At 43.1% G+C, this 20260-nt stretch overlaps 1 protein-coding gene across 1 annotated transcript; it reads right to left on the reverse strand.

Annotated features, from left to right (window-relative positions):
* Nucleotides 1–1105: 1105 nt before the first annotated feature.
* On the reverse strand, nucleotides 1106–18912 carry FIGLA (folliculogenesis specific bHLH transcription factor; the record flags this gene model as incomplete). Its single annotated transcript, XM_080813734.1, has 4 exons — nucleotides 1106–1144; nucleotides 13050–13274; nucleotides 14861–15013; nucleotides 18706–18912. The coding sequence occupies 4 exons, from the start codon at nucleotides 18910–18912 to the stop codon at nucleotides 1106–1108; spliced, it is 624 nt and encodes a 207-aa protein (XP_080669860.1).
* Nucleotides 18913–20260: the final 1348 nt, after the last annotated feature.

Consider the following 20260-nt stretch of genomic DNA (forward strand, 5'->3'; position numbering starts at 1 on the left):
TGGTGTCCTTCTATGAGGAAGGGAGATAAGAGTTTGCTCACTCACACACACACTGCTCAGTCTCTCCACCCACCCCCACCCTACCATGTGAAGACACATAGAGAAGTCTGCAAACCAGGAAGAACAACCTCACCAGAAACCAAAACCCATCTGACCTTGATCTTGGACTTCTCAGCCTCCAGAACTGTTAAACCATTGTTTAAAGCCACCCAGTACAGGATTTATATTATGTCAGCCCAAGGAGATACACACTTTGTGTCTTGGTTTCTCCACCTGTACAACAGGGACCAGCAGGTCTATCTCATAGGACTGTTATGAGAGCAAGGTAACATATGTAAAGTACGGGAAAAGATACAGCATATGTTAAGTGCTAGGTGAGCAATGTCATAAAGATGAAGACTGTCTCTATGCTCAGGCTTATGGCCTTAGCTGGGTTTTTAGACAGCCTTGAAAACTGTTACTGCCAGTGGCCAAAGCCTACCACTCCATACTCTTCTAGCTTAAGTTTACATTCCTATTAAAGGTTAATTTCCCCAGGAAGGGTAATAGGCACTTATTCCTTAAGTGATGAAAACAGACAGAATGAAAGATATTAGATATAAGTCCTGAAAAGATGAGAATGGAAGCTGCATAGGGCTGAAGGATAAGCATGAAGGCTGAAGACTCTGAGATCTATTTTTTCAAAGCATGATATTAAGGAAAAAGAGTTGAGTAAGTATGTGACAAGTTAGGCCATTTAAAGGGTAATTGTTAAACTTTGAATTATCACAATTTTTTAAGAGACTTCAACTTTCAAGACTGCATTTATTTGTCTCTAGAAGGTAGCCCTGGGCTGGCCTTTTCACTTTTCATATTTGGGGGAGCCTGTAGCAGAGAAGAGAGTCCCTTATAAATGGCTAAACAATAAAAACAGACAGTACCCAAAATAACTATGTAAGAAATGTTTCATTAGTAACCAAAACTGTTTAAATTGAAAGATACCGGTTTTTACCTATGAAAATTCTACCATTTTAATAAATCCCACTGTTAGCAAGGATATAGTGAAATTGGCCCTAAAAGCTAGTGGTATAGTAAGTGGCCTCATGCATCAAGTCATAGATTGTACCTACCTGTGACTCAGGACTTCCACTTCTATGAATCTACCCTAAAAAAGAGAAAGGAAAAGGAAAAAGAAAGGAAGAAATAGGTAAACACATCAGGCTACTTGCCATGTTTATGAGAACAAAATACTGAACACAACTTAAGTGTCCAAAAATTAGAAAACCATTCCATTTAATGGGCCATTAAAACTTATAATAAAGACTACATGTTAATGATAGAATAAGAAGAAACAGAACACACAGTGGTATATAACTGTGATAATTTCTTAATTCAGTTGTATAAGAAAAAAATTTGGAAGCCTTTTAGTATATTTCCATCAGTGGTTTTACTAAGATGGTAAGATCATTTTGGGTCTTAATATTCTGAAATCTCAACTTGAAGAAAAAAAAAAAACATGATGAAAAACAAAGTCACTCCAATCACTGTGGATAATAAAGCACTGTAGTCACATGCTTTAATTCAGTTTATAAAAACACATTTACCTATTTCCTAGTCCAGTCTCATCTATATCTCAAGGGTGAGTTTTGTTAGAATGAAGGGCAGTAAAGAGTTTAACACTATTACCTACATGCCCTGATTCCATCCTTTACCGACCCAGTGGATACTGGGCAAGTTCCTTAACTTCTGTTTTCTAGTTTCCTGATGGGTAAAATGGATATAATTATACAGCATAGGATGGTCATGCAAATTAAATTAGTATATATACACCACTAGGAATCATGCCCAGCACAAAATAAGTATCAACAACTTTTCTGATCTTGATCAAGTCCTTCCACTATATACATGATTAAGCTAACACTGAGTTCCAGTTTAGCTTTGAAAGTTTCATTTTTAAAAAATTTTCACATATCCAGAGTGTGTTAAACCTAAGAGACAAATTCAGGTATTGCTGGGTTTACCCGAAGAGGTAATGGTTAATTTGATCCTATAGCCTAGAGTCTAGTGTATTACAGATTATCTTAGTTTGGTTTTAAGTATTTGCCAGAAAATTCCAGAAATGTAATACTGAAGAATCAGAAAATGAAAACTTGCTGGAGATTATTGATGTTGCTTTATTCTCACAGTTCATTAAAAAAAAAAAAAAAAAAAAGACTGTTGGCCTCATTTGAATAGTTGAGGGTCCAGGAAGAGGGTGGTCTGAGAAACAGACTCAGCTTGCTACTCAGCCCGTCTGATAAGGTGGGCATGCTACTGTTGTTGGTTGTATAGCTGCATGGCTTGACATATCATCCAATGTACCTTACCCTCCACCCACTGAGCCAAGGCTTGGGGGTGGGGGCAGGGAGAGAGGTAGATAGATACCGACCAGAAGCCCTCGCTTACTTAGCTTCAGAATTCAGTTCCCAGCAATAGTAGTCTGAAAAGCAAGGCTCTCATTTGAGAGAAGCTGACTTTGTTGAAAGGGAGAAAAAAACACGTGGATTCTGGTGGGCCAGACCTCAGATGGCAGTTCAGGTGGTCACAAAGCAGGGAGGAGGCAAGATATAGTGTGGGGAAGAATTCCTACAACCAAAAATGGAGATGAAAGTTGAAACAGCAGGAAGTAGTTATTTAGAGGGGATAGAAATAGTTTGTAGAACTTGCTACAAACTATTGCTTGCTACAAACTCTTGCTACTATGTGCTAATAGTTTGTAGAACTTTGCTTGATCCTTGGAAAAGGGTCCTACACCACGCCATCCCAGGCCTTGACCCAGGGATGGGGAAGAGTTACCTAAGGGGACAGAAAGCTAAAGAAGAATCTGAGGAAAGCAAAGATTCATACCCACTTTGTGGGGTATAGCCTCTCACAGGAGTTTAGAGACCACATGCCTGAGGGACATCATCAAGTATGTACCTGAGGGCAGCTGCATAGCCCATCTGGGAGTGGGGGAGTCAGGGAGACCAGAAGATGCCTGGGTTCTAAAGGAAAAAGCCCAGCAAGCCTGGCCTAGAGAAGAGAAGCCACAGTGGGATCAAGGACATCCACAGCAGATGTCAGCTCAACAAGACCGGGGGCCCAAGGACCAGCTGGGGAAATACACATGAGCATTCCCATTCCAGCCTCCATAGTACATACACTCTTTGCTGTACCTAAATGAGGATGAGAGGATTTCCTAGGAGAGCTGGCATAAGAGGCAAAAAATCCCCATGGGGATTCTGAACATTAAACAGATACAGTATTTACTCAAAGAAGTACTTACCCTTAATGGGGTAAACCAGTCTTGCCACCATCTGAGTCAGAGGGTCTTACTGGGTTCTCAAAAGTAGAATTCAGTGTAGAAAGTTACATTTCTTCCCATTTAAATTGTGCTCATAATTGTCAATCCTGCTTTGAAGTGTGAGATTAGAACCCAGCATTATGACCATAGCCTTGCCATCTCACATCTATACGGAGAGCTACACAGATGATCTTCCAGCAAATGAGCTCCTTTATTATGAGCAGGGCTTTGGCCACCAAGTCCCACATGGTCTGTCTCTTCCCTTGGGGACCAGCTCCAAATTGTATGATGCAGGAAAACTCTTAGGTTCTTCTCACCTCAGAACACCCCAATGAGGCAGGTGCCCCAGGCCCATCTTCCACACTGGTGTTGCTAGAACGATATATTCTTGGGGACCAAAGTCTTCCAAAAAGGAAAGAAGGGATCCAAAGAGGAGTAGAAGAGTTCCCCAAAATAATCAAGTTGTATTTATAGACCCTACCCTCCCATGGAAAGATCTACCTTTAACACTGTGTCTTTGGAATCCATTTTATTGCTAATCCAGTACAGTGGGATAACCCGGAGATTAGAACAAGCAGAGAAGGTGGAGGGTAGGAGGATGCAGTGACTTCTCTCAGGGGCTAGCTTATGTGGTCCCAGTACTCGATGCCTCTCTGCTAACCCAAAGAGCAGTCTGTCTCAAGGGAGGTCAGGAGCACATCAGAGAAGCCCTGCTTCTATCTTTGAGACCCTTCCACTCAATTCTTGCCGTTCTCCTCTTTATCTATGTGGGACCAACGAGATAGACATTTTATAAAATTCATATAAATATTCCCTCTGGAAGTCCACTAGAATTGATTAAGACTTACTTCAATTAATTTAACCACCAGGCTATCATAGGTCAGAGAGATAGAAATGATTAGCTTTCTCAAATTATGTTCAGCTCACTGCCAGAGTTAGGAGCACACACCAGGTAGAGATCTTGTCAAACACACTGAACTTCACACACATACACTAAACCCACTTCTGTGATTGATTTAATTATTCTGTGGAGACAGAAGATAGAGAGTTACAATGAAGGAAATCTTCCATTTATTTTCATGAAGAAATTCATTTTCCCTTTAATATTTTTTCATGCTGATCACATGGGGGCCTCAAGAGTCTGCCTTGGGTGCTGCTTAGATCTCTGAGTAGCTGCAGCCTGGGGCACCCTCCATTGGAGGTGGCATTGCTCCGAGTTTAGATGGATCCTGTCTTGTATGCTCCAGGTCTCACCTTTCCCAAGTTCCAGGGAGGACAACCAGCATCCATATCATCAAGGCACCACTCCCTAAACCCCCAAAGTTTAGAAGACACAGTAGCATCCTGAGCCAACACAACCACTAGTGCAGATTCACGCTGAGTCCCAGAACTCTTGGTCCAGGGCGGCAAAGTTTAATGCCTAAACTGGTAATGCAAGAAGGAATGGTGGGGCTGACAACCAGAGAGCACCCACCCCATCAAAGGGAAGTACAAGTTTTTAAAATACTCTGCTTGCTAAACCCATGAATATGCCCCACAGGCCACCAGCAAACACTGGGACAGACAGATGTGTTCCCAGGGAGAACTCTAGACCACCACACTGAGGTGGAATATTTTGCTATCGCATACAGCCAGGATCTGGGGAAATGTGAGCTGGAAAGCAGGAGATCGATGCTTCAAGGCCTTCCCAGTGTGCTAATGAATTCCTCCCAGCTAGCTAGACCATCTCACTTCAGAACTTAAAATGCTAGTAGAAGTGTCCCCAGTGATTAATTTCACACACAGATTACCACAACCTGCAGATGGGGTAGTGGAAATCTACCACCCATAGAGGCCTCCTTCTCTTAGAAACCCTTCCAAGGCATATTTCCAGAACAGGCCAAAATTTAGAAGTATGAAATGGTAGCACATCCAGGCCCCATAAGAGGCACTTATGCTTGTCCACATACTCCTTTCCAAAGTCCCTCTGACCCCAGCACAATAGGTATCTCACTCCACAACACTGAGGATGGTCTTTGTCCGGGGACATACCTCTATAGGATCACAGCCATCTCTAAACAAAATTCAGAGCCTTGTAGGATATGAAATGCCCAAGCCATAAACACAGGTGTCAAATAAATGTTATAAACAATAGTGGGTCGGTGAACATCTGTCACCCAGCCCAATCTCAAAACAACAAAATCCTACACCTTAAAAGTCCAATTCTGAATGATTCTTGCCAGGACCTTGACATTGATCCTTATCTCTACCAATGCCAGATGCCGTGGCTTCACACAGCTCATGGCCCTCTACATTTGCACACATTACTTGCTGATTCAGTCCCCAAGTGAACCTGCTCTGGCCCCAAGAGTTAATCTCCATGCCTGCCATCAGCAGATTCTTATGTACTTCATTTGGGATTTTTGCCTCTCAGGAATGTTGATGATCTTGCACAGCCTTTTCTGACTCCATCCTCAAATCCCCAACAATGCCCATCTCTGCCAGCCCCAGGATTCTACTCCTCAGTTCCTCTCCAAGGGCAGGAAGAAGAGTGCCATGCCTGCAAACTGAATCTGGAGGGGGCTTGCCTCCCAGATCCTAAGCTCCTTTCTATATAGCAATTCAGTCCAACAAGTCACATCAGCAATATCCAGGTTTCCAGTTAGGGTATCTGGCCAGACCCTGAAACCCTATATAGTCACCTCTTCAGGTAAACTGCACTGCACCATTATGAGAATTGTTTGGCAAACAAAGACTGGGCTGAGCTTTGTTTCCCTGGCCCCTCTCACTCCATCCTTGTTCTTGATTGTAAAATGCAAGCTTTTATAAAGTTATTAAAAGTTATTTTGAATAATTGCTCAAGCCACATGCCAATAAGGATCTCAGAATTAAACCTATTAACAAGGAGAAAACTAACCAGAAAGATAGTCACACAGTAGCACTTCAAAGAGGAAAAAAAAAATAAAAATCACCTCCCCCTTCCCATCCTGAACAATTCAGTCCTAATGCTATCAGCTCACAGTGAGGTAGGGGGATCCACGGTGGCCCTGAGTGAAGTTCTGGAGGCTGAGCAGGGTGAGGATGGCAGCCACACATGGAGATGACCATGTCAGAGGATGTCAGAGACCAAGCAGATAAGGGAAGTAGCTACACAGCGGGGTGGCCCAGTGCAAAGTGGCAAAGTCCAACCAGCAGGAGAGGGGCTTTGGAAGGGTGGCCTGGTATGGAGTCAGACCCAAGCCAAGTAAGAAGGGTGCTCAGGCAGAGCGGCAGGGTAGCATGGGGAGAAGATGCCCATGCCAAATCCAGCAGTCACGCATGTGTGTAGGTGACCTCATGTGGTGAGCCAGAGTCCCAGCAGAATGAGGAGACGTCCACATATGCAGTGAGGGATGGCCTGAGTAGAATGTCAGAGCCAGGGAGAGGGTTCTTATGGCCAGGCAGCTTGTCATGGGTACTGTTATGGGCTGAATTATGTCCCCTCACAATTCATATGTTGAAGTCCTAATGTAACTGTATTTGGAGATAGAGCCTTAAAAGGGGTAATTAAGTTAAAACAAAGGGTGTGGGAGTTGGGCGGAGATGGGCTAAATGGGTGATGAGTACTATAAAGGCCACTTGTGATGAGTACTGGGTGTTGTATATAAGTGAAGAATCACTGAATTCTCTTCCAGAAACAAAATCGCACTATATGTAAACTAAAATTTAAATTAAAAAAATAAAATATAATGAAGGGTGGGCACCAATCCAGTATGACCGGTGTCCTTATAAGAGAAAATTGGGGCACACACATGCAGAGGAAAGGATATTTGCAAGCCAAGGAGATGGGTCTCAGAAGAAACCAAATTTGCCAATGTCCTGACCTTAGATTTCCAACCCCCAGAACCATGAGAAATAAATTTCTGTTGTTTAAACCACTTAATCTGTGTATTTTGTTATGGCAGCCCTGGAAATACAGGTGATAAAGCCCAAAAGGGGTGAAGAGAAGAGTCATAATAGGGGAGACAGCACAGAGAGGAGAAGTGAGTTACACATGCGGTATCCTTGTTGAAAGATTCATTCCAGGGCTCAGGGTGGGAAAGTATATCATATTCAAGCTCAGAACGTCTTCTGCCAGAAAGGAAGTGATCAAAAAAGTGACTGGTCAAATAGAAAACCAGCCCATTTGAAGGGGCTTTCACTGGCCACAATGAGGACAATTTGATTAACAAAATAGATCGTGAAATACTATGATATTATGATGGTAATCTACTGAATTAAATGGAAAACTATGTGTCTATCGTATAAAATATAAATGAATAGAGAAACAACCAAAATGTTCTACAATAAAAAAAAAATGGGGTGTCTGGGTAGCTCAGTCAGTTAAGCATCCAGCTCTTGATTTCGTCTCAGATCATGATCTCAGGGCCATGAGGTCAAGCCCTGCATTAGCTCCGTGCTGGGCATGGAGCCTGCTTGGGGTTCTCTCTCTCCCTCTGCTTCTTTCCCTCTTTCCCTCTCTCTCCTTCTCTTAAAAAAAAAGGGGGGGGGGTTCTACAGTAAGTAAATGGTTAAACTGTGGCACACCCATCCCATGGGCTAATACTCAGCAATGAAGAGTAGACTTTCAATACAACCACTGGGATGATTTAAATGGGCACTGTGCTAAGTAAAAAGGTCATATTCTAAAGAATACATACTGCATGATTCCATATAGTATAGAACATTCCCCAAATGATAGAGAGATGGAGAATAGATTAGTGGTTGTCAGGAGGGTAGGAAGAGTGGAGATGTGGGGGCGGTGGGTGGGTAGGAGGCAGGAGACTTTTACGGGGGTGGAATAGTACTACATCTTCCCGGGAGTGGTGATTCTGCAAATCTACACATGTGATAAAATGACAAGAAAGTATACACACATAGTACCAATACCGATTTTCTTGTTTCGATACTGTCCTATAGTTACAGAAGACATAGATATTAAGGAAGACCATGTTAAGGATGCATGGGACTTCCCTGTACTATCTTTGTAATTTCCTATGGATCTGTAATTATTTAAAAATAAAAATTTTCACAAATATAGAATGTTTGATGAAGAATAGGATATACAGATAGATTCAAAGCACCTTCACACAAAACACAGATTACAAAGGAGAAAAGCTAAACTTTAAAGTAGAGAGGCCTGGAAGTCATCCCATTAAGCAAATGATTGAAGTGAATATCCTTAGTAATAGAACAAATCAAAATGTACCCCATCCAATAGGATGCAATGAGTAGAAAACAGCATCACTTCTGTGATATTTCTGCCAAAGATTCATGTCTGAATCTAACTCAGGAGGAAATAGACAAACCCAAATCCAACATTCTACAAAACAACTGGCCTATAATCTTCAAATGTGTCAAGGTCACAAAAGTCATGGAAAGACCAATAAAGTGTTCCAGACAGCTGGAGGCTAAAGACATATGACAGCTAAAACGCAACTCATGATTCTCAGCTGGTACTTCTGCTAGAAAAGACTTTCAGACTGTTGGTGAAAACCTGAATGGAGCCTGAGGATTTTGTGGCAGTAATGTCACAACATTGACTTCCTGATTTTGACAGCTACACTGTGGTCTACAAGAGAATGTCCCCATTTACAGGAAATGCACACTAATTAGGGGTGATGGAGTATCAAGCTGGCAACTTATTCTCAAATGGGTCAGGAAAAAAGTTATTTGTACTCTACCTGCAACCCTTCTGTAAGTTGTTTCAGAATAAATGCTTTTATGTTAATAAATGTCAAAGAATGAGAAACTCTTCACAAAACTAATGAAATCCTAGAACATTTCTGCAAAAAACGGCACTCTTTACTTTCAGGCTTGGGAAATCACACTTGGCAGAGGGTACATGCATATCCAAAAAATCTCAGAAACATGATTCTTTGTTCATTCTAAGAATTAGCACAGTCAAACTGCATTAGCTAAAAAAGACCGAAATGTGTGTACCTCCTTTTTTTTTTTAAAGAAAATTCCAGTTAGAACTTTTTTGTGTCTTACTAGAAAATGTTAGTCCCCAGCTTTAAATCTACTTACTATAAATGACCTATTTCCAGAATCAATAATCCTTAAAAGACAAGGACATCCTATACATCCTTGTTGCTGGTGATTTCAAGCATAAGCCTACTCTCTTTCTGTTCAGGTTCTAGTCCCAGCCCAAGCTCAAAAGGACTGGCAGGAAGGTGCAGCCAGGTAGCTCACCACAAGAATGACATGGTAATACCTACCTGCTAAAAACCAGTGAGGATTAAATGCAAGTAAAAGTCTTGCCTTAATACACAGAACATATTGAAACTAACATTACTATTATTAACAGAGAGCATGTTCAAGGTTCAGCTCAGGTGACATCTTCTTCCTTACCTCGTTCTCAGTCATTCCCTGTTAGCTCATGTAGTAGCCTTGGGGATTTTGTGGCCTAAGGGTTTACTGGCAAGGGAAGGTTTGGTTTATAGGTCAAGTGGACAGAATATGAAAATCTAAAACTGAACATGTAACATGTACAGAAGTAGAATCCTTAGAAAACAGTAATCAAGTCAGAAATCAACAAAACAAAGAGGCAACCCACAGAATGGGCAAAGATATTTGCAAATGACACTACAAAGGGCTGATATCCAAGATCTATAAAGAACTTCTCAAAATCAACACCCAAAAAACAAATAATCAAGTCAAAAAATAGGCAGAAGACATGAGCAGACACGTCTCCAAAGAAGACATACAAATGGCTAACAGACACATGAAAGTGTTCATCATCACTAGCCATCAGGGAATTTCAAATCAAAACCACAATGAGATACCATCTTATGCCAGTTAGAATGGCAAAAAATCGACAAGGCAAGAAACAACAAATATTGGAGAAACTGTGGAGAAAGGGGAAACCCTCTTACACTGTTGGTGGGAATGCAGGTTGGTGCATCCACTATGGAAAAGTTTGGAGATTCCGCAAAAAATTAAAAATTAAAAATAGAGCTACCCTATGACCCAGCAATTGTACTACTGGGTATTTGCCCCAAAGATACAGATGCAGTGAAAAGAAGGGCCATATGCACCCTCAATGTTCATAGCAGCAATATCCACAATAGCCAAACTGTGGAAGGAGCCAAGATGCCCTTCAACAGATGAATGAATAAAGAAGATGTAGTCCATATACACAATGGAATATTTCTCAGCCATCAGAAAGGATGAATACCCAACTTTTGCATCAACATGCATGGGACTGGAGTGAAATAAGTGAAATAAGTGAAATAAGTCCAGTGCTGAGTGAAATAAGTCAAAGAGGGGCACCTGGGTGGCTCAGTGGGTTAAAGCCTCTGCCTTTGGCTCAGGTCATGATCCCAGGGTCCTGGGATCGAGCCCCTCATCAGGCTCTCTGCTCAGCAGGGAGCCTGCTTCCCCATCTCTCTCTGCCTGCTTCTCTGCCTACTTGTGATCTCTGTCAGATAAATAAATAAAATCTTAAAAAAAAAAAGAAGTCAAAGAGAGAAAGTCAATTATCATATGGTTTCACTTATTTGTGGAATATAAGGAATAGCATAGAGGAATTAGGAGAAGGAAGAGGAAAATGAAGGGGAAGAAATTGGTGTGGGAGACAAACCATGAGAGACTATGGACTCCAGGAAACAAACTGAGGCTTTTAGAAGGGAGTGGGGTGGGGATGGGTGAGCCTGGGTTCACCATGGGTAAAGCCATGGGTGATGGCTATTAAGGAGGACACGGATTGCATAGAGCACTGGGTATTATACACAAACAATGAATCATGGAGCACTTCATCAAAAACTAATGAGGTACTCTATGGTGACTAACATAATAAAAAAAAATAACTGTTAAACTAAAATGGTCTAATTTTAAAAACTCATTTATTTTTGGCTTGTAAATTAAGGAATTCCTTATATGTGAGACCCTAAAATTGTGAAAATATTTTTAAAGCAAAGTATGAAATTTGATAGTATGCATATTTGACCTAAGATAAGACAAAAGTAATTTTGGTTTAGGTCTATATAATAAATCAACCCTTTTTTTTTCTGGTATTCTGGTATAATTCATCTATATGAATCACAATCTTGTTTAGTAATTTGGTTTCATTTTTTACTCTGGTTTGAATACTATAGTTTAATGATATCTTCAAATTTTATTTTGTCACCACAAAAATGTTTTGAATAAGAGATAGAAATTAAAAATTATAAATAATGCAAAAGAAAGAAAGAAAGAAAGAAAAATGGCAGTCAAGGCCAGCCAATCACAAGGAAGCCTGTAAGACCTCAAACCAGAATAGAGCATTATTAAGGGCCAAGTGGATAAACTCAGAGCACAAACAGAGCTAGGATGCCTGTGGCTTATTGTTGATTGCTCACCAGTCAATATTGATTACCCATGATGAGCCAAGCAGATTGAGTAACATATGTCCAAGTGAACAATGACAGGCCAAACACTGCACCAGACACCTCACCGACAGGATTCCATTTAAGCCTCACAATTTCCTGATGGACAAGGTAGGTAAAATTATCCTTTCTATTCCACAGATGGGAAAGCTGAGGATTAGAGAGATTCAGTAGCTCACTCAAGGATGCACGACTAGTAAGGGTTAAAACCAGCATTTGAACCCCCGTGTTTGGTCTCTAGAACCTGCATTTCGACTACTGCTCTAAACTGCCTCCCACCACCAACCGTCACTTGTGACTCCACAGCTCCCATTGTCCTGTACATCGTACTATGCAGCTTGCTTATTACAGTATGCTTGGCTCCAGTTCCTACAAGCCATCGTTTCTATAGCAGTTGTGCTGGAGAATGGACAAAGGGGTCTCGTCAGAGTGACAGTGAGACATAGCAAGGGCCAACAGTCTACTTTGTGGACTTGGAGAGGCAGTCTGCACCTTGTATCTAGCAGCTTTATTAGTGTGGCAAAGAAACAAGAGCTATTATAATAAACTCTTGTTTGTACTTAGAAAATGCACCTTCCTACAGGAAACAACTGAGGGTTGCTGGAGGGGAGAGGGTGGGGGGATGGGATAACCAGATGATGGGCATGAAGGAGGGCATGGGATGGAAGGAGAACTGAGTGTTGCATGCAACTGATGAATCACTGAACTCTACCCCTGAAACTAATAATATACTATATGTTAATTAATTGAATTTAAATTAAAAAAAAAAAAGAAAATGCTGCCTTCCCACAAGGCCAACAAAAAATTTGTGTGTATGCATGTGCCCACATGTGCATGGGTATGTGGGGTCACCGTGGATCTGTATGTATGGCAAGCTACTTCTTTTTCTGGAGATCTAAAGTTAGAAAAACTTTAAGATTTTATTTATTTATTTGTCAGAAAGAGAGAGAACAAGCAGGCAGAGTGGCAGGCAGAGGCAGAGAGAGAGAAGCAGGCTCCCCACTGAAAAAGAAGCCCAATATGGGACTCGAACCCAGGACCCTGGGATCACGACCTGAGCCAAAGGCAATGGCTTAACCGACTGAGCCACCCAGGTGTCTCTAGAAAACCTTTTGATGAATTAATTAGGGTCATAAAAAAGTAAACTTATGTCTGTACTGGATAACTCTTCAGGGGCTGCCTTCTCCTTGAGTTGCTTACCAATTAACTGGAAACATAATAATAGATTTTCCAAACTAGCAAACTCCACTTTTCCCACCTAGGTATTTTCACAAAATGATCTTATTTCAAGCATCTTTTAGCCTGGAAAATTCCATACGCCTCAAGGAAAATATTTTGGGTTTTTTGACATCAATGTGTCTATTTAAGAAGGAACACTTTACCAGACTCCTGGTTGGGGAGATAACTCCAGTCGTAGACATCACACTCTGGCGACAAGTATACTCTGACTCACCACTGCCACCATCTGCCCAGGGCCTTTCCTCCTCATTCTTCAAGCCCACAGTACAGCTGGCATGCTGGGTGATGTTTCTGGATAGGTCTCCAGCCAAGGATATAGGTGCCTCAGAAGGATTGTTCCTATAGTTCTGGCGATCTGGATTTTGTCTCTAAAAATCATATTTATTTGTCAAACAGTATAATAGTACAGTCATATTTTGAAGATCTAAGTCAATATATTTTAAAATTTTAATCAATGTATTTTCATTTAAGTGATAAGGGCAATCTTAAGTTATTATGGATGAAAAGAAAATCATTACTCAATAGACTGTATTTGTTTTTTTCTACAACCTTAAAATGTTGTGCAATTGACAACTGCATTAAAAAGATTATCCCATGGAGCAGATCCTGTAGTTTATAATAAATGCAGCACAAAGCACTTCTGTCACCCATACAAGGAAAAACTAAGGCAGCCACCTGCCCGTGTGCAAACACTGTGGTCATGCCCCAGCCCAAACATCCAATTGGGTAACAGGATAATCCATTCCCACCATTGCAGAATGTATCCCCTCAGAAGTCATCCTTGCAGGATAAGTAGACAAGGAAAAAAAGTTGAAAGTACCACTCTATACCTGGCCACTCCTGCCCTAAGTTTCTAGAATGATTGTGTTTCTCTACTCTCTAGTATCTGTCCCTCTCTTCTGTCCCTAAACACAATCACATCGCTACATAGAAAAGACTTCCACTAATCTAACCACTTCTACCCTCCTTTTGATCCTTCTTTTCTGTCTCAGATCTCCAGGTTTAATGGACTTGAAATTTGCCATTGTGCTCTGCCTGGACTTCACTGACCTACACTCAACCCCCTATAAGCAGAATTCCAGCCCACTACTATTCCATGTCTCACATGCTGGGCCTCTCTGTAGCTTCTTGCACTACTTCCTACACTCAGATTCCCAAGATTCTCCCCTGCTTGACCTTAGGTTCTATCTTTCCTCTCCACCTTCCTGATACCTTCTCCTCTCTGATGTCTCTTCCTCCATCTTGTCAATGGTGTCCCTGAGGGCTCATTTCTAAGGCCTTTCTCTCTTTGTATCTTCCCTCCTTTGATGACTGATCCACTTACAGGTCTTCAAGGCTTGCCTGACCATACATCCAGCCCGTAGAACTAGCCCACAGCTTCCACCGCCTAATGGACCTTTCTGAGCTCTGCACCCCAATAATGGTGGTGACAACTATGTGCTTCACGGTTTGCAAAGCAGGTTCAATTATTTCATCCCTCCAAATGGTTGCAAATCCCATGAGACTGGCATCACAACCACTGCTGAGCATTCCACCAGAGTTGTCTCTCAGGGAGGGCTTCTCCAAGAGAAATGCCCCTTCCTTCCTGAGTCCAGTTCAATGGAAAACCACCACTACAGAGTGGGTTTATGGAAGCCTCCTCTCCATCCCTAGCTATCAATGTTCTATTAAAGATTTAGCAGTCAGGAGCCAGGTGCCCTGGACAGTGACAGGAGGTAAGTATAGACCTCAACCAGGAACTTGTCTCCAAAGCTCACACAGATCTGGATTCAAACCCCAGGCCTGACATTTCTTAGCTATGTGGCCTTTCCTTATATTTTGGTTTCCTCCTCTATAAAACATGGATCATAATTAATTCCCAGAATTGTTATAAACAACTGAAACATATAAACTGCCTGGCCATGGAAAGGGCTCAATAAATGGTAGTTACTGCTCTTAATTCTTAAGCCTTTACCTCAGAGTCTTTGGCTGCTTCCAAAACATCACTGAGAACTTGTATGTACTCAGTTGCACCTTTGAGGATATCAACTTTGCTAGGCTTCCTGCTTTGGGGAAGAAATGGCACAAGTGCCTTCAGTTTGGCAAAACCACGGTTGAGATTTTTTATCTGGAAAACAAACAAACAAACAAAAGCAAAGTGGCATACAGAGAAGCTAACTTGTACAGCTATCCCCCACCGCAAAACCACAGAAGAGGGCTGTGAGGTCTTGTCTGCACAGCTCTTGTCTGGGTGGTGAACCAAAGCAGGCACATGCCAGAATCACTAATCCACCAGCAGCACCGTTGCTGGCAATCAAGGAAGGGCTGGTGTAAACTCAGCACTCTGGGTGAATGGGCTGGAAGGGAAGGGGGTCGGTGTTCCTGCTGAACCCCTCCTCTTCTTCCTATAACATAACCACTGCAATGTTCAGGCAGTGGGGTAGTGGCTAGAACTCGAAGTCAAAACATCAGGATTTGAAACCCAGCTCCTCCATGTACTACCTTACAAGAATGTAGGATACTTCATATCACCAAGTTATGGTTTACTGCAAAATGGAAAATACCCACATTGTAAGAGTTTTTGTGGTGATTAATATAATCACGCATAAGACACTTCTTCCTGACCTGGCCCGAAGAAAGTCCTAAGTGGTACTCATAATGAATAAAATGTGCAAATATTTGTCTACTCAAGCACCATGCCATCAACTCTTTAAACTCTTTCCCAGCCTAACTGAGTAAAGTGTTAGAGTCTAGAGAATCTGCATGTTGGCAACTTGAAAGGCAGAATAAGGTTATTTATCTTTATGTTTATAAGTCTCTAGGATCTAATCCTTCAGTTCTGAAGGCTTGGAACGCTGATGACCATCCCCCAAAGGGAATCAGCCTTGGAAAAACTGGCTTCCACTACACCATAAAGCCCATATACTCATATTGAGAGCCCTCTCCCACTCCAGATCAAAGTGGACAATGGACAGTCATCCCACTTCAGCAGAATATAAAGACAAAAGTATGAAAATGAAAATGTGGAGCTTTGTTAAAATAACTACAAAACAAAATAGAAATTATGTATCATTTTTCATGTGATAAGCTGATAATATTGTTAGTCATACCCAGCAATAGAGATGAGCAAAGGGAAGAGTTTTCTATCCCATAAGAAGGGATTAAAATTAGTAAAATTCTCTAGGAAGCAGTTGGGCATCTGGTATCAAAAGTTGTGAGATTGTATATATCCTCTGTCCCAGTAATTTCATTTCTAGAACTTTATTTGAGAGCAATTATCACACATGCACACAAAGACCAGGAAAACCTGCAAAAAGCATAAAGACTGGAGAGGTATGGTCCATTTTATGACAGAGTATGCAGTAAAAAGCTGTTCTTTCAAAGAATTCTTAAGAATGAGGAAATGCCAAAACCAAACCACAATGAGATACCACCTCACACGGGTCAGAATGGCTAAAATTAACAGGTCAGGAAACGACAGATGCTGGTGAGGACAAGGAGAAAGGGGAACACTCTTAAATGGTTGGTGGGAATGCAAAATGGGGCAGTCACTCTGGAAAACAGTTTGGAGATTCCTCAAAAAGGTGAAAATAGAGCTACCCTATGACCCAACAATTGCACTACTAGGGATTTACCCCAAAGATACCAATCTGGTGATCTGAAGGGGCACCTGCACCCCAGTGTTTATAACAGCAACGTCTACAATAGCCATACTATGGAAAGACCCCAGATGTCCATCAAGAGATGAATGGATAAAGAAGATATGGTATATATACACAATGGAATATTACTCAGCCATCAAATAAATGAAATATTGCCATTTGCAATGATGTGGGTGGAACTAGAGAGTATTATGTTAAGTGAAATAACTCAATCAGAGAAAGACAATTATCACATGATTTCACTCATATGTGGAATTTAGGAAACAAAACGGAAGAGGTGCCTGAGTGGCTCAGCTGGTTAAGTTTTGCCTTCAGCTCAGGTCATGATCGCAGGGTCCTGGAATCAAGCCCCATGTCAGGCTCTCTGCTTGGCCAGGAGTCTGTTTCTCTCTCTCCGCTCATGCTCTCTGGCTCTCTTCTGTCTCACTCTCTCTCAAATAAATAACTTAAATTGTTAAAAAAGAGAGAGAAAGAGACAAAACAGGAGAATAGGGGAAGGGAGGGCAAAATGAAACAAGACAAAATCAGAGAGGGCAGAGAGGAGACAAACCATAAGAGAATCTTAATCATAGGAAACAAACGAGGTTGCTAGGGAACCGGGCGGGTGAGGGGGAGATGGGGTCATTGCCTGATGGACATTAAGGAGTGCATTGGATATAATGAGCACTGGGTGTTATATAAGACTGATAAATCACTAAAGTCTTCCTCTGAAACTAACAATACACTATATGTTAATTAGTTGAATTTTTAAAAAAGAATCAGGAAATGCTTTTGATAACATTGACTGAAAAAAATGGTAAACTATGTACCATCTCACAAATTTATAATTTATATATGTGCACACATACCTAGAAAAAAAAAAAAAGACTGGGAGGATATATACAAGAATGTTAGTTCATAGCAGTTATATCTGTGTTATGGGTGTTTCTGTTCCCCAGTCATTTCTCTAATCTTCAAGTGCATTAATTTTGTCCTTGTAAAGAGGAATGAAGGTCATTAGCTTTAAAATAGAGGATAAAACCAGGACGAATTCTCTGCAGAAAGCGCTTGCTTCCTGATGGGAAGGCCCATATAAAACGCAAACTATTGCATCAGAATCTTGTTTGAGGCCACATTGTCACATCAGGTCGCAGGGTTATTTTCACAAGGGGTCTAATGCCTGGTGAAACGATGCTTTCCCACTCTTGGAGTTTCTCCAGCTTCCCTTGGTCTTCTACTCTCACTTGATCCTCTCTCCTTCTGCCCTTTCCCACACTCCTAGCGGATTCACCAAGGGCTACACTTCCAAAGGACTCGGGCATGCAGGAACATCCCCAGCAGAACCTCCCCCTCAAGTCCCCAGCTTGAAGGCGCCCCTCCATCCTCCCGTGCCCCGCCCAGGCTCCCTCTCTAGGACGCCTGGGCTGCCGTCAAACCCCAAGTTTGCAAAGAGCTCAAGGTAGACCAGACTGGACACACCGGGGCCCCGGTTCAATTAGAAACACTAAAAGCCACCAGTAGATGTCGCTCGGACTACGGGCCCCAGGACCGTTGCGCCTTGTGATTCGCTGCGTCCCCGCCTGACGGGGAAATGAGGCACGGGCTGGAGTGGGAGTCCGGGGCACACCGGGGCACCGTGTTTCCTTACTCCAAGAAGGAGAAACGAATAATCCCCACTGGGCCCTGTCATCCCACACTTGCTTTCAGACAGAGATGCAGAGAAGAGGGAAAGGGACGGTGGGAGCGCTTTGCGCCCCAAGCGCTCACCCAGCGCGAGCGTCTGGGAGAGGGAGGCGCAACTCCCGGGCCCTAACCTTTTTGAAAGCTCCTGCCAAGCGGAGACATTTTTGACGTCGTCACGGGCCTCGCGTGCCCCCGTCTCACCTCCAGACCCCCTTGCAGGCGGTTAGCAGGTGAGAAGGCCATCCCACCATCAAAGAACGAGCGGCCGGACGAGGGAGGAGGGTAACAAGGCCGCTCCCGTTCTCTCCCAAGCTAGAGACCCGAGCCGGGCCTCAGGAGGTTCCAGTCGCCCCCACCCCGAGGCCCGCAGCAGGGAGGGGGGGGGGGTCGTGAGTGGGTGCACCGGCTACTGGCCAGATGTTCGGCGGGGAGCAGCATGTCGTGGGGTGGCCGAGCCTGGGTGGCCTTGGGGACCCGCTCGGGGCAGGGCGCTCACCCTCTCGCGCTCCTTGGCGTTGGCCACGCGGCGCCGCTCCAGCACCAACTGGAGGTCCTCGGTCGAGGAGTAGCCTCCCGAGGGCAGCCGCTTGAGCCGGCAGACTGCGGCCAGCTGGGGCAGCGGCCCGAACTGCTCCCGCAGCAGGTCCTCCAGCACCTCAGCCGGCGGGACGCCCAGGAGAGCTGGCGCGGGCGCTGCGTCCATGGCGGAGGGCGGGGGCGCAGGGGGCAGCGCGGCCTTTCATCGCCCGCACCTGAGGCCTCACGAGGCACGGGGGCGGGGCCTGGACCACCTGTCGCTGTTCTCCTGCCGCGCCTCGTGTTAGTCAGGTGGGGCTGTAGGGAAGACTGGCCCTTGGGGATCTGGGTTTCAGCAGCTCCGCAGGTGATTTCGGTGAACACGGGATTCCTGACAACAACTGGTCCTCAAATTTGGCTGCACACCGGAATCACCTGGGGAATTGGGTTATTCTTAATCCGCCCACCTGGGTACCAATCCCCAAAATTCTACGTTGGTCAATCCAGGTTGGGGACTGCGCTTCTGGATACATGTATACACATGTATGCAAATATATAAATGTACATGTATACATTTACCAGAAAAACTGATGGCTACACACAAAACTTTTAAAAGTTCATTGTGAGGGGCGCCTGGGTGGCTCAGTGGGTTAAAGCCTCTGCCTTCGGCTCAGGTCATGATCCCAGGGTCCTGGGATCTAGCCCTGCATCGGGCTCTCTGCTCAGCAGGGAGCCTGCTTCCTCCTCTCTCTCTGCCTGCCTCTCTGTGATCTCCATCTGTCAAATAAGTAAATAAAATCTTAAAAAAAAAAAAAAGTTCATTGTGAAATAAATAAAAGTTGCAAGAACAGTAAGAGGTCCTGTAGCCCCTTCACCTAGATTCTCCACCTAACTTTTTTCACATTTACTCCATTGTCCTCCTTTGTCTCTCTGAACATTCCCGATTTCATTATTCTTTTACTAAAGCATTTCCTAAGTCTTGCCCCATCTTCATGACCTTGACAGTTTCAAAGAGGAGAAGTCTTTCATTCTGAAGGCCGTCCCTCAACTGGAGTCTGCCCCGGGTTCCCTCCTGTCCAGACCTAGGCCATCCCTTCTTGGCTGGGACTCCACAGAAAAGATGCTGGGCTGTCTCCATACATCCCTTAGGGATATACATGATGCTGACCTGTCCCACAACTGGTGAAGTTAACCTTGATCACCCAGTCAAGGTGGTATCTGCCAGGTTCCTTCACCATAAATGGACTATTTTTTCCTTCTGATTGATAAATATTTTGTGAGGAAATCACCAATATCCTCTAGCATCCACTGCTGACTCCTGCCTGAATTAACCATCATTTCATGGCCAAGTTGTTGACATTCTATTGTGGGGAAGAGCTTTTCCTTCTCCCCCATTTATTTATTCATTTTGTATTTATGTTAGCATGAACTCATGACTTTTTATTTAATAATATGTAATTTATTCATATCCCTATTTCAAAGTTCAGTTGGCCCTGATTTGGCCTGTAGGAGCCCCTTCATGCTAGCTTTTCTGT

This window comes from Martes martes (assembly GCF_963455335.1).
Source record: "Martes martes genome assembly, chromosome: 9".
NCBI lineage: Eukaryota > Metazoa > Chordata > Mammalia > Carnivora > Mustelidae > Martes > Martes martes.